The sequence below is a fragment of the Drosophila miranda genome (assembly GCF_003369915.1).
Source record: "Drosophila miranda strain MSH22 chromosome Y unlocalized genomic scaffold, D.miranda_PacBio2.1 Contig_Y1_pilon, whole genome shotgun sequence".
NCBI lineage: Eukaryota > Metazoa > Arthropoda > Insecta > Diptera > Drosophilidae > Drosophila > Drosophila miranda.
The window spans coordinates 7215270-7229121 of NW_022881603.1; the positions used below are offsets into that span (position 1 = coordinate 7215270).

Consider the following 13852-nt stretch of genomic DNA (forward strand, 5'->3'; position numbering starts at 1 on the left):
AGATTATTGCTCCATTTTGCGCCCCAAAGACTTTTCCTCCACTAACGGCAAAGTTAGCCCGCCTGTGTGGAGAGAGGATGAGAGGTGAGAGGCTCATAAAAGTGTCATAAATGTTGATAAGACATGTTTGTCAAACCTCCTTGATTGCCCCGTGCACCTGCCCGAGCTGAGGGGAAAGAAATGTGTGCCAGGTTGTTTGTCTGGCAGATATGCTATAGATTACTTTATTACCCCTACAGCAAGTCATCTATAAGTTGCATACACAGTACTTGTATGTCTGTCGATTTATTAGCATAGCAATTTATGCGCCAGCCTAAGAGCAAAAGACATTTCTTTCGAATAAATGGCATTTTCCAGCAGCTTTCAGCAACTGTGTGGAGTCATCTCTCATCCGGCCCACAATGGCGGCCACTTCTCCAGTCCTCCGTCAGTGCAGAGGCCGCAACCCATGCAATCAGCACTCTAACTGGCCATTTGCTGGATGCCAGCCGGGCCGGGCATCGCCTCTAACACTGCCAATGATGGCCTCAATCAGAGCTGTCATAAACAACGACAATGTCGCCCGACAGTCCCCATGGCTATCCCATGGATCCAGTTGTCCATTGAGAGAGAGAGACAGAGGGAGATGCATAAGAGTGAGCGAATGAGAGCAATAGAGAGGGAGAAAGGAGTGACAGTTCCATCGGTTGATTCTTGTGTTTCTTTTGTGGAACCATCAATTGCCAAAGACACACAAAGACCCATTGTAGTGTGATGTTGTTGTTTTACCCATCGCGAAGGTGTTGATATGCGATTATGCTATTATGTTTCGTGATGGAGATGTTAGAGAAACTTAAAGACGCTGAATAGTGGAATTAAATAGTGTGTGAAATCCATAATGGAAGCCTTATTAAGCTTATGGAAGCTATAATCGTAAGATCCATGAATATTGGAGTTGCTCCACGCTTGCTTTTTCTCTTCCTTGACGTGTAAACCTACTGAAAAGAATCTTATATCAAACACAAATATTTTCCTCTATTTTTATACCCGATACTCAAAATGAGTATTGGGGTATATTAGATTTGTGGTAAAAGTGGATGTGTGTAACGTCCAGAAGGAATCGTTTCCGACCCCATAAAGTATATATATTCTTGATCAGCATCAATAGCCGAGTCGATTGAGCCCTGTCTGTCTGTCCGTCTGTCCGTCCGTCCGTCCGTCCGTCCGTCCCCTTCAGCGCCTAGTGCTCAAAGACTATAAGATCTAGAGCAACGATGTTTTGGATCCAGACTTCTGTGATATGTCACTGCTACAAAAATATTTCAAAACTTCGCCGCGCCCACTTCCGCCCCCACAAAAGACGAAAATCTGTGGCATCCACATTTTTAAAGGTTCGATAAAACCAAAAACGCAGAATCGTAGAGGATGACTATATGTTCTAGAGTGTAAAATCTCAACCAGATCGTATAATTATTATAGCCAGAATCAAGAAAACAATTTCATTCTTTCTCGCTCTGTCTCTCTCTAACACACAGGTTTCATGGTCGGCTTTGCCAATTGCAAAATATGAGTTCAAGGATCTCAGAACCTATAAGAGCCAGAGCAACCAAATTTGGTATCCACACTCCTGTGATATCGGACCTTGACCTTTTCGTTTCAAAATTTAGCCACACCCCCTTCCGCCCCCGCAAAGGATGAAAATCTGGGGATATTCACAAATCTCAGAGACTATTAAGGCTAGAGTAACCAAATTTGATATCCGCACTTCTGTTAGATCTCACTATAAAACGTATATCTCAGAATTTCACCCCACCCCCTTCCGCCCCCACAAAAGACGAAAATCTGTTGCATCCACAATATTGCACATTCGAGAAAACTAAAAACGCAGAATCATAGATAATGACCATATCTATCAGATTGCTTAATCTGGATCAGATCGGATCATTTTTGTAGCCAAAAGCAAGAAATCAATTTTCAGTGGCTACGCAGCGCCCGACGTCACGCTCAGACTGATTTTCTGTCTCTCTCGCACGCACTCTTTGTCGTGTGGTTCAATATTAGCGGCGTCTGCCGCAGGAGAGCCATACTGACTTAGTATCGGGTATAACTGTAGAGTTGCGGTGTCCGCAGCAACTCACAACGTTCCACCTCGTTTTCTTGTCGAACAAAGCGTTTCTCCAGACAAAGGTCTTCAGAAATCTGTCAGCACTCCGCTTTGGCTAGTCCCTGCTTGAATCCTTTGTCAATTTACGGAAAGTGTTCAATATGCTGCTGAATTTATCCTGAAATGGCCCTCAATTTGCACCTCAATCAAAACTTTTATTAAGTTCCAGACACCACCAAAAATGAAGTGGGAAAAGGGTTAGAGCTTCGACTCTCGATTATTTTTACCAATGACAGTTGGTATTCCCATCGGAATGCTGATTTCTGAATGGTTATTATTCGTAGGTTAGGTTAGGTTATGGCGGTAGCCGGGAGGGGGGGGATAAGAGCCTCCCGCCCCCAAGCTCACTTGGACCTATAAAAGGTCCGTTGTGTTGCCGCATGGGCATGTGCCCCTTCGCGTTGCCCGAACCGTGAGAGCATACTACTGCAGGTTAAGGGCAGTCCCATCCGGTGGCTTGGATGTATTTGGACAAGGTCCCTGGTTTGATTACGGACAGGTCCGAAATGTCCGTGAGGAAAGCGGCCCCGAGAATACAAAGACGACGATTTCCAAGGGCTGGGCAGTGGCAGAAGAAGTGGGGGACCGATTCCTCCTCCTCCTCGTCGCGACAACTCCTGCAGAAGTCGTTATGAGGGATTGACAGTCTAGAGGCGTGAGTGCCGATCTGCCAGTGTCCCGTAATGGCTCTAGTAACTGCAGAGCACTGTGCTCTGCTGAGTTTATACAGCTCTGCTGAGCGCTTCTTCGATCGATATGGCCATATCAATCTTGAGACTTTACAGGAAACGGTTTGCTGCCATCTCCTATTGACATTTTGCTCGAACAATTCGTGCGTTAGGAGCCTGCACGTAGCCAAGGGCATCGCTACTTGCTCCCTCTCCGGTTGGAGAGGAATCGTAGTACCCTGCCTGGCTAGCTCGTCGGCGGCGTCATTCCCCTCGATGTCCCTGTGGCCGGGGACCCATATAAGGAAGAGATCTAACTGCTCTGCGATCTCGTGCAGAGACCTGCGGCAGTCTTTTACAGTCGCTGAGTTCGACGATATTGAGCCTAGAGCTTTGATAGCTGCTTGGCTGTCCGAGAAGACGCACACTAAGTGCGTATCTAGAAGTAATTTGGAGACGATCGAAATGGCCTCCTTGATGGCTTCAACCTCCGCTTGGAACACACTACAGTGATCCGGGAGCCTGAAGCAATGACTGATGTTCAGCTCGCTGCAGTAGACTCCGCCTCCCACGCGGCCGTCTAGCTTTGAGCCATCAGTGTAGAAGTGGACCGCATTTGCAGGTCCTGGTTCGCCCAACTCCCAGTCCTCCCTAGATGGGATTGATACCTGGAAGGGCGTCGAGAGGTGATCACTGGGGATACAGTAATCTGTCCTCTCTGGTAATTGCGGGAGTCTCATCAGGATTCCCGAGTGCCCAACCGCGGATGCTTTCCACAGTCTGGCTTCTCTCATTCTGAGGGCGGAAAGTGTTGCCACCTTCTTTCCCATGAGATCCACAGGGAGGAGGTCCAGCACAGTATCCAGGGCTTCCCCTGGAGTAGTGCGTAGCCCGCCAGTTATGCATAGCTCTGCCATGCGCTGAACTCTGCTGAGTTTATTGAGGCATGTCCTTCTGTCCAAGGCTGGCCACCATACCACCACTCTGTAGAGCATGATTGGTCGTATGATGGCGGTGTAGAGCCACCGAACTATATAGGGGGTAATTCCCCATTTTAGTCCGATGGCTTTCCTGCAAGTATAGAGGGCCACTGTGGCCTTCTTTACTCTATCCTCTATGCTCAATTTCCAATCGAGCTTTCTATCGAGGATTAGGCCAAGATACTTGGCGTTGTTGCTGAAGACTAGCGTTTCCCCACATAGTCTTGGGGGAATCAGTACCGGAACTTTGTACTTCCTAGTGAAAAGCACCAGTTCCGTTTTAGACGGGTTTACGCCTAACCCGCATTTGTCTGCCCATTTCGACATTTTCGTGAGAGTACTTGTCATGCACTCACACAATGTCTGCGGAAATTTTCCGGAGAATGCTATGGCAACATCGTCCGCGTACGCCACCACACGGCAGCCACCCCCCTCTATCTCCCGCAGCAGTGTGTTCACTGCCACGTTCCATAGGAGGGGCGAGAGGACTCCGCCCTGCGGTGTGCCTCTGCTGACAAATCTGGTACACGTTGACGTCCCCAGTGATGCCTCAACCGTCCTGCATTGTAGCATCTGATCGATCAGGCTCACCGTCCTGGAGTCAACGCCCAGATCCGTCAGTGCGCCCGTGATGGCGGTCGGAAGGATGTTGTTAAAGGCGCCTTCTATGTCGAGGAAGGCTACTAGGGTGTACTCCTTAAAATTAAGGGATGCTTCGATGATCGATGTGATCGAGTGTAGGGCCGTTTCGGTGGATCTTCCCTTCCGATAGGCATGCTGGGAGTCTGAGATCAGACTGGACGGAATGCACGCCGTTAGATGCAGCCCCAGGAGCCGCTCCATCGCCTTTAGAAGAAAAGACGATAGACTTATGGGTCTGAAATCTTTTGGGGCAGTGTGCGAGGGCTTGCCTGCCTTGGGTATGAATACGACTTTGGTCTGAAGCCAGGTGTCAGGAATGCACCCGTGGGAGAAGATTCCCTCGTAAATTCTTTTGAGCCAGTTAATGGCTTTATGTCCCGCGTGAATCAGTTGGGCAGGGAAAATGCCGTCTGGCCCGCGGACTTGTAGGGTTTAAAGCTTCTGATCGCCCAGGAAATGTTCTCCTGGCTTAGCAGTCTCAAGATGGCATTTGAGGCGACAGAAGGAGGCGCGAGGTAGTTGGGTCTGTTTTCATCGCAGCCAGGGAAGTGGGTATTTAGGAGAAGATTTAGCGACTCCTCGCTGGACGTAGTCCACGACTGGTCGGTGTTCTTCAAGTAGCCCAGGGTGGGTGTTGTCTTCGAGAGAACTCTGCGCAAGCGTGAGGCTTCTGAGTTACTCTCGATTTCGCTGCAGAACTTACGCCAGGAGGCGCGTTTGGCTTTTCTAAGTTCTTTGTTGTAGGTTGACAGACTGGCCTTGTATTCGGCCCAGTTTTGCTCAACGTTTTCAGCCTTAGCTTTATTGAAGAGTCTCCGGGAGGCTTTCCGGAGTTCACCCAGTTTCGGATTCCACCATTCAGGTTTCTTCCGGCCTCTGTTCTTGCCAGAGGGGCATGCTTTGTCGAGCGCCTTATTGCAGGCGTCGGTAAAGATCTTAAGAAGACGAGTCGTGGCCTCCGTGGAGAACTCCTCCTCAGATGGGGGCTCAGGGAGAACACGACAGAGGTAATCAGAGTACCGAGTCCAGTTTGTCCGCCTGATGTTCCGGAATCGGACTAGCTTCGGTACTGAGAAGGAGAAGACAGTTTCCACGTACCTGTGGTCCGAGAAGGAGTGCTCTTCCAGGACCCTCCAGGATACAATGTTACGCTGTATCTCATGAGAGGCAAGCGTGAGGTCCAGGACCTCCTTGCGGTTTTTAATGATAAAGGTGGGATCACTACCCCGGTTTAGTAAGACCATCTGAGTGGTCAGTAAGTAACTGAAAAGGTACTCACCCCTTTCGTTTGTGTCAGTGCTTCCCCACTGACAGTGATGTGCATTGGCATCGCACCCCACAATTAGGCCGATGTCCTTGGCCGAGCAGTCTGCGATTAGAGCCCGGAGAGGCGCGTGTGGAGGGGGGTCTGGTTGTTCATGCCCCATGTATGCGGAGCAGATCCTCAGTGAGCGCTCCTGGCCTTCGAGGCTCACTGCGGTGCGGTCTTCATTGCTGAAATTTGGGAGCAAAAATAAGTGCAACTCTCTTTTTGCAAGAATGCAGGTACGAATTTTACCTGCGGTTTCAGCTACATATAGCTTGTAGTCAGAAGTCCTCAGACCGGAGACCCTGTTTCCGAGGATCCAGGGCTCCTGAATGAGGACTATGTCGGCTCCACCCTTGGCCAGGTGGAGCAGTAGAGCAGCTCATGCTGCCTTACAATGGTGGAGGTTTATCTGCAGGAGCGTCAACGACATTCCTGAGGCTCGCCTCCACCATTGTGGCTTCTAGATCGCTGTCAGGGGACTCCGGCTCCTCCCCGACAACGATGTGGCTGAGACCTCTGGCTAGGTCGCTCTCGGCGAACGCGTAGTCGTCCAAGATATCGTCCGACATCATGGACGCCGCATCCGACGCCGGGTTGTCTTCCTCGCACGAGGCCCCCTCTTTCCGGATCTCCGACAGCTCCGGGTCTGGCTCGACCTCCGCTTTCCTGCCCTTGCGATCGGACTTGTAAGTGGATATGGTGACCTTCTTGTAGCCATAATCCACTACACCGTCCGACTTTGCGAGGAGATCAATGGATTCCTCATTTAGGACGAGGATAATCTGGCGCCTCTGCCCTTGGATATCCTCCACCTTTGCCACCTTCCAATCGGCTGTAAGAAGGTGGGGGTTGCAGACCTGCAGTAACCCACGCTCTGGCTCTCGGGGGACTAGGGACATCTTCCCACTTCACGGCCTCCAGTTTCGCCCCTGGATAGACCTCTTTTAGGGCCGCCACCGCCTTCATGTAGAGGGCCGCAGAGCGAGCGTCTTGGCAGGCGATGGCTTTCACCTTGCCTTGATGCCACCCTGCGTCCTCACACTTTGGCGGTGGTCCGCCGTTCTCCTCCAGTTCCAGTAGGAACCGGTCCTGGAGCTCGTTCTCCACCAGGTGCCACTTATCGCGAGGGACATGGCCGTCCTCGGCGCCCCTGTCCAGCACTCCGATCAGGGTTTTGCCCCTCGCCACCTCAGCGAACGACCGGTTCGTGAGGTGGGTCTTCACCCCCTTGGCTTGCTGGGCTTGGCCTGACTGATTTGCGGGGTCCTCCGCTGAGCGTTGCCGCTTGTTGGGGGCCTTGGTTGCGCCCTTTCCGGCTTTGGCTGGCTGGAACAGTGGAAGGATTGAGGAGGCCCACAGCCTCTGCTCCTTTCCTTCGGCTGACGCCCTGAAGTTCGGGTCTTCGTTGGACAGGATGAAAGCCGCTCATCTCCTGTCCTGGTACGACGGATTTCCTCCCCGTGGTGCAGAGACGCTGCCCGCCGGGGCTCCCATGGGTTCTTCGGTCCCGGTGCGCTTACAAGCCGCGATTACGCTCTGCTTGGCAGCCACCCCGGTATCCGCTTCGTCCTTGGAGCCACCCGACTTGGAAGGACCCGATTGGCTTTTCGGGCCCCCCCTCGCTGCGGCTGCTGCCTGAAGACGGTGGACCGACTCAGTCTCCTTCCCCGTCTTCTTTGGACCCGGTTTCCCAGGCGCTGGTGCAGAGGGATTGGCTTGTCCCTCCGGTACTTTAAGAGGAGTACCGAGCTCCTTTGCGGTTTTGTTGGTTTTTATATTTAGAGAGTTTGACATAGTAGTTCCCACGAGTAGGCGGGAAGGGGATGGTCACCCGAGGCATAGCCCGCTTGCCCCGGGAAGCCTGATTTAAACTGGAGGTCGGCAGGTATCCAGAGTCCGCATATTAGCGACCGGGCACCCCCCCGGCCATGCATCCCTCGGCATATAACAGTGTCACCTTGGATTGGGGTAATTTCACTGAGAGTTTTCTTCTCTCCGCCCGACTACCATTCGCCAGCATCCTAGCAGAGACATGACCGTGCTAGGACCTGTTTCCAGCCGCCCTCACGGGGAGAGTATAGTCTCACTTCCACCGGTGTGCACAGTTACGGCGGGTGACGGTTCGCTCGCAACCCTCTGTGTCCTAGGGGGGGGTGTGAGACGCAGACCGCACCGGTTATTACTAACCGGAGCGGCTGCGCCTCAGTTCCGAGTTCACAGTTGTGCGAGCCGACCCGTCATCCGTTTGTCCCCCTGTAGCACCCGATGGCTGACGGCCTTATTATTCGTAAGCCTGGAAAAAAAGTCATGTGAAATATTCCGTGAATCCATACCAGGGGATTCCGCAGAAATATTGCCACATTTTGTTGCATTGATGCATTGATGCACGAAAAACACATAAATACAAATATATCGGAAGCTGCAACAAAATATAAACAAGATATGCTGTCCAAATATCCGCACGGCCCACCCCAACCGCCAGCCGTGTGCTCCGTAAATCCAGAGTGGCCATCGATTTTTTTTTTTCGGGGCCGCTTTAGTTTTATTATTATTATCTGAAAATTTCCGCCTGTCGCATACAAATTGAATAACCGGGTGGCAAATTCCAGGTTCCGCCACGCTCTACACTCGTTCTGGTTTGATTGAGTTTAATTATAGACCGCTAGACAGGTGGACAGCTTTGGATGGAGCTGCCCGGCGCAGCGCAGAGGACATTCTCGTGTGTGTGGTCACAGCCATGTGACGTGTTTTGCGCCTCTACGTCTATGGCCGTGATCTATGGTCCACATAATAACTAAAATTACATTTATTTAGAGGTGGGCGGAGATGGTAAGGGGTCAGGCTTGTTTAGCTATTCATAAACATACACCAGATGGTATGCAGAGGAAGAGTAGTACATATTTTTGAGTAGTATATATCCTATCTTCAAAATTCTCGGTGAAGCATCTGTCCACTTCGCAAGGGTTAAATATTTTAAGATGTTTAACTTTTCACTGGAGCAAGAGATAAGAAAGAGATAAAACCATATCCCCCCAGGGCGTAGCTGTCGGGCGGTGCCAATAATGAACCACCGCAATCAATGGAGGAGGACAGGACCAAAATGATGGTAAACAACTTGTTTACGGGCTGCAATTGCAGCCATCCAAACTGTGGGCAAAACGTCATGTCCTGGCGGTTGGCCAACAAATTAAACCTACTCTCACCCTATCAGACAGGTTGGCCAGTCCTGCCATTCAGTCCAGGCTGCTGCCCAAGCGAGACCAGCTGAAGAAAAAGGCAATCAAGATGGGGGAAATTCTGTGAATAATATAGAAAATTCATTCGAAACTATAGCAACCAGATGGTTCAACTTAACATTTCTCAGAAAGTGTAAACTCCATATAATACCCAGGATATCTAATCAGCAGATGCAGCTGCTTTACACGTGTCGTAGGTGCCAGAACCTGTGGAGCAGGAGCGGAAGGAATGGACTGCCAGTGGCATTGGCACTGGCGGCAAGAGTAACCAATTTGAATGCTTTCCAAATGCCGAGCGCCCGGCATCCTGCTCTATTGCTCCATCCATATTTTGCGGTTGGGATCCGCACAAAAGGTGTGAACATTAGCAGCTGACGCAGATGCCGGAGACGTAGCCGAAGCCAGAGCCGGAATAGTAACTCTTTTGATGTGATGCTGTTGCTTACTTGGCACGGATTCATGTGCCTTCCGTTGCAGCCCCACCCGCTGTGGCCTGTCTGCCGTTGCTGGTCCCGCGCGAAAGTGGTCTCAGAAATTGAAAGTTGAGGGAGAGGAAGACTGGCACTTGCCGCTGCAAATGTGCGATAACCGTACACGTGCGCCTCCACAGATGCAGCGGAAAAAGCATTGGCAGTGTGCGTTGACTGAATCGAATTGTCAGTCGATTTTCCCTTGAGAAGAACATTTTAGGAGCTAAAAGGCTGCCAGTGCAATCGATCGCTGAAAGTGCTATAAAAATGGACGTCTGGCCTTTAGTTACCCGTTGGAATAGTCCCCCTTCTCGGGCTGCAAATATATATGGGGATCCCATCAAATTGTAAATTGCAATCTGCCTTTAAAAAGCTGCTAATTTGTTGCCCACTCGCAGGTCTTACATGGCACTTCATGCTCTCACGAATGCTCCATTACGAAATGGCCCCGTCGTTCTTGTTGCTTCTGCACTTATACAGCGCTTTGTTTTGCATGCCTCATAAATTGCGCATACGCCATGTCGCACAGAGAGGCCACAGAACAGGGCCAGGAGTAGGAATAGGAGCAGAGGCCACAGCGAGAGCCAGCGTTGAACATAGATATCAGATAGATAGATATCATTTATCATAGACGGCACCACGCATAAATTCAACGGCTGAAATATTTGTGAACCGTGAAGCGACACATAAAACGAGAGGGAACGTTGTGAGTTGCTGCGGACACTGCAACTCTACGGTTATACCCAATACTAAGTCAGTATGGCTCTCCTCCGGCAGACGCCGCTAATATTAAACGACACGACAAAGAGTGCGTGCGAGAGAGACAGAAAATCAGTCTGAGCGTGACGTCGGGCGCTGCGTAGCCACTGCAAATTGATTTGTTCCTATTGGCTATAAAAATGATCTGATCTGATCCAGATTCAGCAATCTGATAGATATGGTCATTATCTATGAATCTGCGTTTTTAGTTTTCTCGAATGTGCAATATTGTGGATGCAACAGATTTTCGTTCTTTGTGTGGGCGGAAGGGGGTGGGGCGAAATTTTGGTTACTCTAGCCTTAATAGTCTTTGAGATTTTTGAATATCCCCTGATTTTCGTCCTTTGCGGGGGCGGAAGGGGGTGTGGCGAAATTTTGAAACAAACTCGTCTCGGTCCGATATATTAGGAGTGTGGATACCAAATTTGGTTGCTCTAGCTTTTGTAGTCTCTGAGATCTAGGCGCTAATGTTTTACTCTAAGCAAAGCCGCCTATGCTACGTGTGTGTTAGAGAGAGACAGGGCGAGAAAAAATGAAATTGTTTTCTTGATGCTGGCTATAATAATGATACGATTCAATTCAGATTCCGCAGTCTTAAAGATATGGTCATTCTCTACAATTCTACGTTTTTGGTTTTCTCATATCTTTAAAATTGTGGATGCCACAGATTTTCGTCCTTTGTGGGGGCGGAAGTGGGCGGGGCGAAGTTTTGAAATATTTTTGTAGCAGTGCCATATCAGAGAAGTCTGGATCCAAAACATCGTTGCTCTAGCTCTTATAGTCTTTGGGCACTAGGCTCTGAAGGGGACGGACAGACGGACAGACAGACATGGCTCAATCGACTCGGCTATTGATGCTGATCAAGAATATATATACTTTATGGGGTCGGAAACGATTCCTTCTGGACGTTACACACATCCACTTTTACCACAAATCTAATATACCCCAATACTCATTTTGAGTATCGGGTATAAAAACACATATAGCCGAAAGGGAAGCCCCAAAAAAGACAGCGGGGAAACTGAACCACATATACTTATATAACTATACAAACCAAATACAAGTATTAGAGCAAGTTGAATTGGTAAACTTTTAAGCTACAGCCCGCAACCGGGAGCCTAAGCCACTACATAAATGTTTAAAATTCAAATTAATTAATGTAAACTAGCGGAGAGAATTGAAATTACGAGTATATTAAAGATCAACGTCAAATTCAAGTGAATTGCATATGAAAACCAGCATCTATAGGCATCTAAGCCAGCAAATGTGTAAGGCAGATACATATTGGTGGATAACTGAAGGAGAAAACAGGATTAAACAGATACAAATGACAGCATACCTATTATACAAGATGAAAAACCAAAAAACAAATGTGTCCCAACTAAATTTTAATTGAGTAATAAAGTAAATACAATAAAAATAATAAAATTGTTAGATTGTTTAGTATTGTTAGATTGTTTAGTATTATAACTCTACAATTGTATTTACTATTAACATTGTACGAAATATCGTAAGTATCGATATGAATTATCATCCGATAGTTCTAGTTCGCAGAACTATGAGAGAACGGGTGATCGGTGCTGGGGTTGAATGAACACTTTTGGCGGTATCGATAAGACGAGGAGGTTGAAAAGAATTAAGTAAAAATAAAATCATAAAAAGCACGAAACATCCGTGGACCTTTTGCGCCAATAACTTCAGAAGTGGGATCGTAGCCCTTTAAAGTATCTGCCTACATAAGTATTTGTCTACTGGCATCCCCGACAACGAGTATTTTCCACATTTTATAAATGGCCGAGGAAACCATGGCAAACATTGACAAAGAAAAAATTGTAGAGTGGTTGCTGGAGAAGGAGATCATTTTTCCAGCCAGCGCAACACTAAGGCAACTTCGTAAGCTTGCCATAAGTGGTGGAATGGACGAAGTTTCTGAAAGTCCGGTGAATAAATCGGATATTGAATCGGATTGAAAAGTGTCTGAAAATGAGCAGATCGACGATATGAAAGAAGAAGAATTACTTGACGCCGCAATAAGGGTGGCTGAGAAAAAGAAGAAACTGGCTGCTTTAATGGTAATGGACAACTATATGACCGATGACATCCGAATGGTCAAGAAACTTATTGCCCCTTTTTCTGCCAGTGAAAATGATGAAGCCTCTGAATGGGTCTTGAATTTTGAACGGATTTGCGGAGGCGTGAACGAAAGCAACAATTTTAAGCTTCGTTGTGTGCGCATGTTGATGAAGGCGGGAACAGAGGCGGACTTGTTCATGCGTGTCGACAAATCAAAGACTTACGACGAGTTTAAGGGAAACTTCCTAAAAACTTTTGGCCGCAGCAATTCAACTGCCGACGTGGTACTTCTGTTGAAGGAAACCTTTTTCAACCCGGAGAAAAACTCCGTAATGGGATATATTCTTCGCATGGAAGAAATTACTATGCGTGCCGACATCGAAGAGAAATTGACAGTGCAGTTCATCGTTGATGGTTTTCGTGATCGATCTTCCAGTATCGCCTTATTGTATTCAGCGTCGACCATCGGAAAACTTAAGGAGCTAGCTCGACAATACGAAGCTTTGAGGAAGAGTACCCAGACGAATTTTAAGCGCACTGGGATGACCGCTTCCGGAAATGACCGGAGCCAGGTGCGCTGCTATAATTGTTCAGCACATGGCCATTATGCTTCATCGTGTCCCGCACCTAAGCGGGAGAAGGGATCGTGTTTCCAGTGTGGATCCATGCAGCACCAGGTGAAGGATTGCCAACAGAAGCCTATGCCAACCCAGCGATCCGTGGGTACAGCCAGCATCCCGCCAATGGACGACAGAGAGGAGAACAATATTTTTGTTCCTATTGTTAATCAGGTAGGGGTATATTTTTACACTGATATAAAACGAAGGTATCAAATTAAATCTATTTCTGGCATGTTGGACACAGGTAGCGCTATTAATTTGATGCAGCGCTCGGCGATACCTTATGAAAATTTTGATGGTGTACTAAGACCGACAGGGTATTTTGGAGTTAACGGTTCGAGAATAAGCATTTTTGGAAAAATCTAAAATGCCAAATGCTGTATACTGCACCGAACTCTCTGCTACTTTTACTTGGTGATAGGTTAGGTTAGGTTAAGGCGGCAGCCGGGAGGGGGGGATAAGAGCCTCCCGCCCCCAAGCTCACTTGGACCTATAAAAGGTCCGTTGTGTTGCCGCATGGGCATGTGCCCCTTCGCGTTGCCCGAACCGTGAGAGCATACTACTGCAGGTTAAGGGCAGTCCCATCCGGTGGCTTGGATGTATTTGGACAAGGTCCCTGGTTTGATTACGGACAGGTCCGAAATGTCCGTGAGGAAAGCGGCCCCGAGAATTCGAAGACGACGATTTCCAAGGGCTGGGCAGTGGCAGAAGAAGTGGGGGACCGATTCCTCCTCCTCCTCGTCGCGACAACTCCTGCAGAAGTCGTTATGAGGGATTGACAGTCTAGAGGCGTGAGTGCCGATCTGCCAGTGTCCCGTAATGGCTCTAGTAACTGCAGAGCACTGTGCTCTGCTGAGTTTATACAGCTCTGCTGAGCGCTTCTTCGATCGATATGGCCATATCAATCTTGAGACTTTACAGGAAACGGTTTGCTGCCATCTCCTATTGGCAT

The 13852-nt window shown here is 48.7% G+C and overlaps 1 protein-coding gene across 1 annotated transcript; it reads left to right on the forward strand.

The window, feature by feature from the left end:
- Positions 1–11820: 11820 nt before the first annotated feature.
- LOC117191847 lies at positions 11821–13227 on the forward strand. Its single transcript, XM_033396613.1, has 2 exons — positions 11821–13071; positions 13149–13227. Exons 1-2 carry the CDS (start codon positions 12208–12210, stop codon positions 13155–13157), a joined length of 873 nt encoding a protein of 290 aa, XP_033252504.1. The 5' UTR covers positions 11821–12207; the 3' UTR covers positions 13158–13227.
- Positions 13228–13852: the final 625 nt, after the last annotated feature.

What these genes read in the sequence shown, in the direction of transcription:
- LOC117191847 (XM_033396613.1), top strand. Translation starts at nt 12,208, where the DNA reads ATGAAAGAAGAAGAATTACTTGACGCCGCAATAAGGGTGGCTGAGAAA.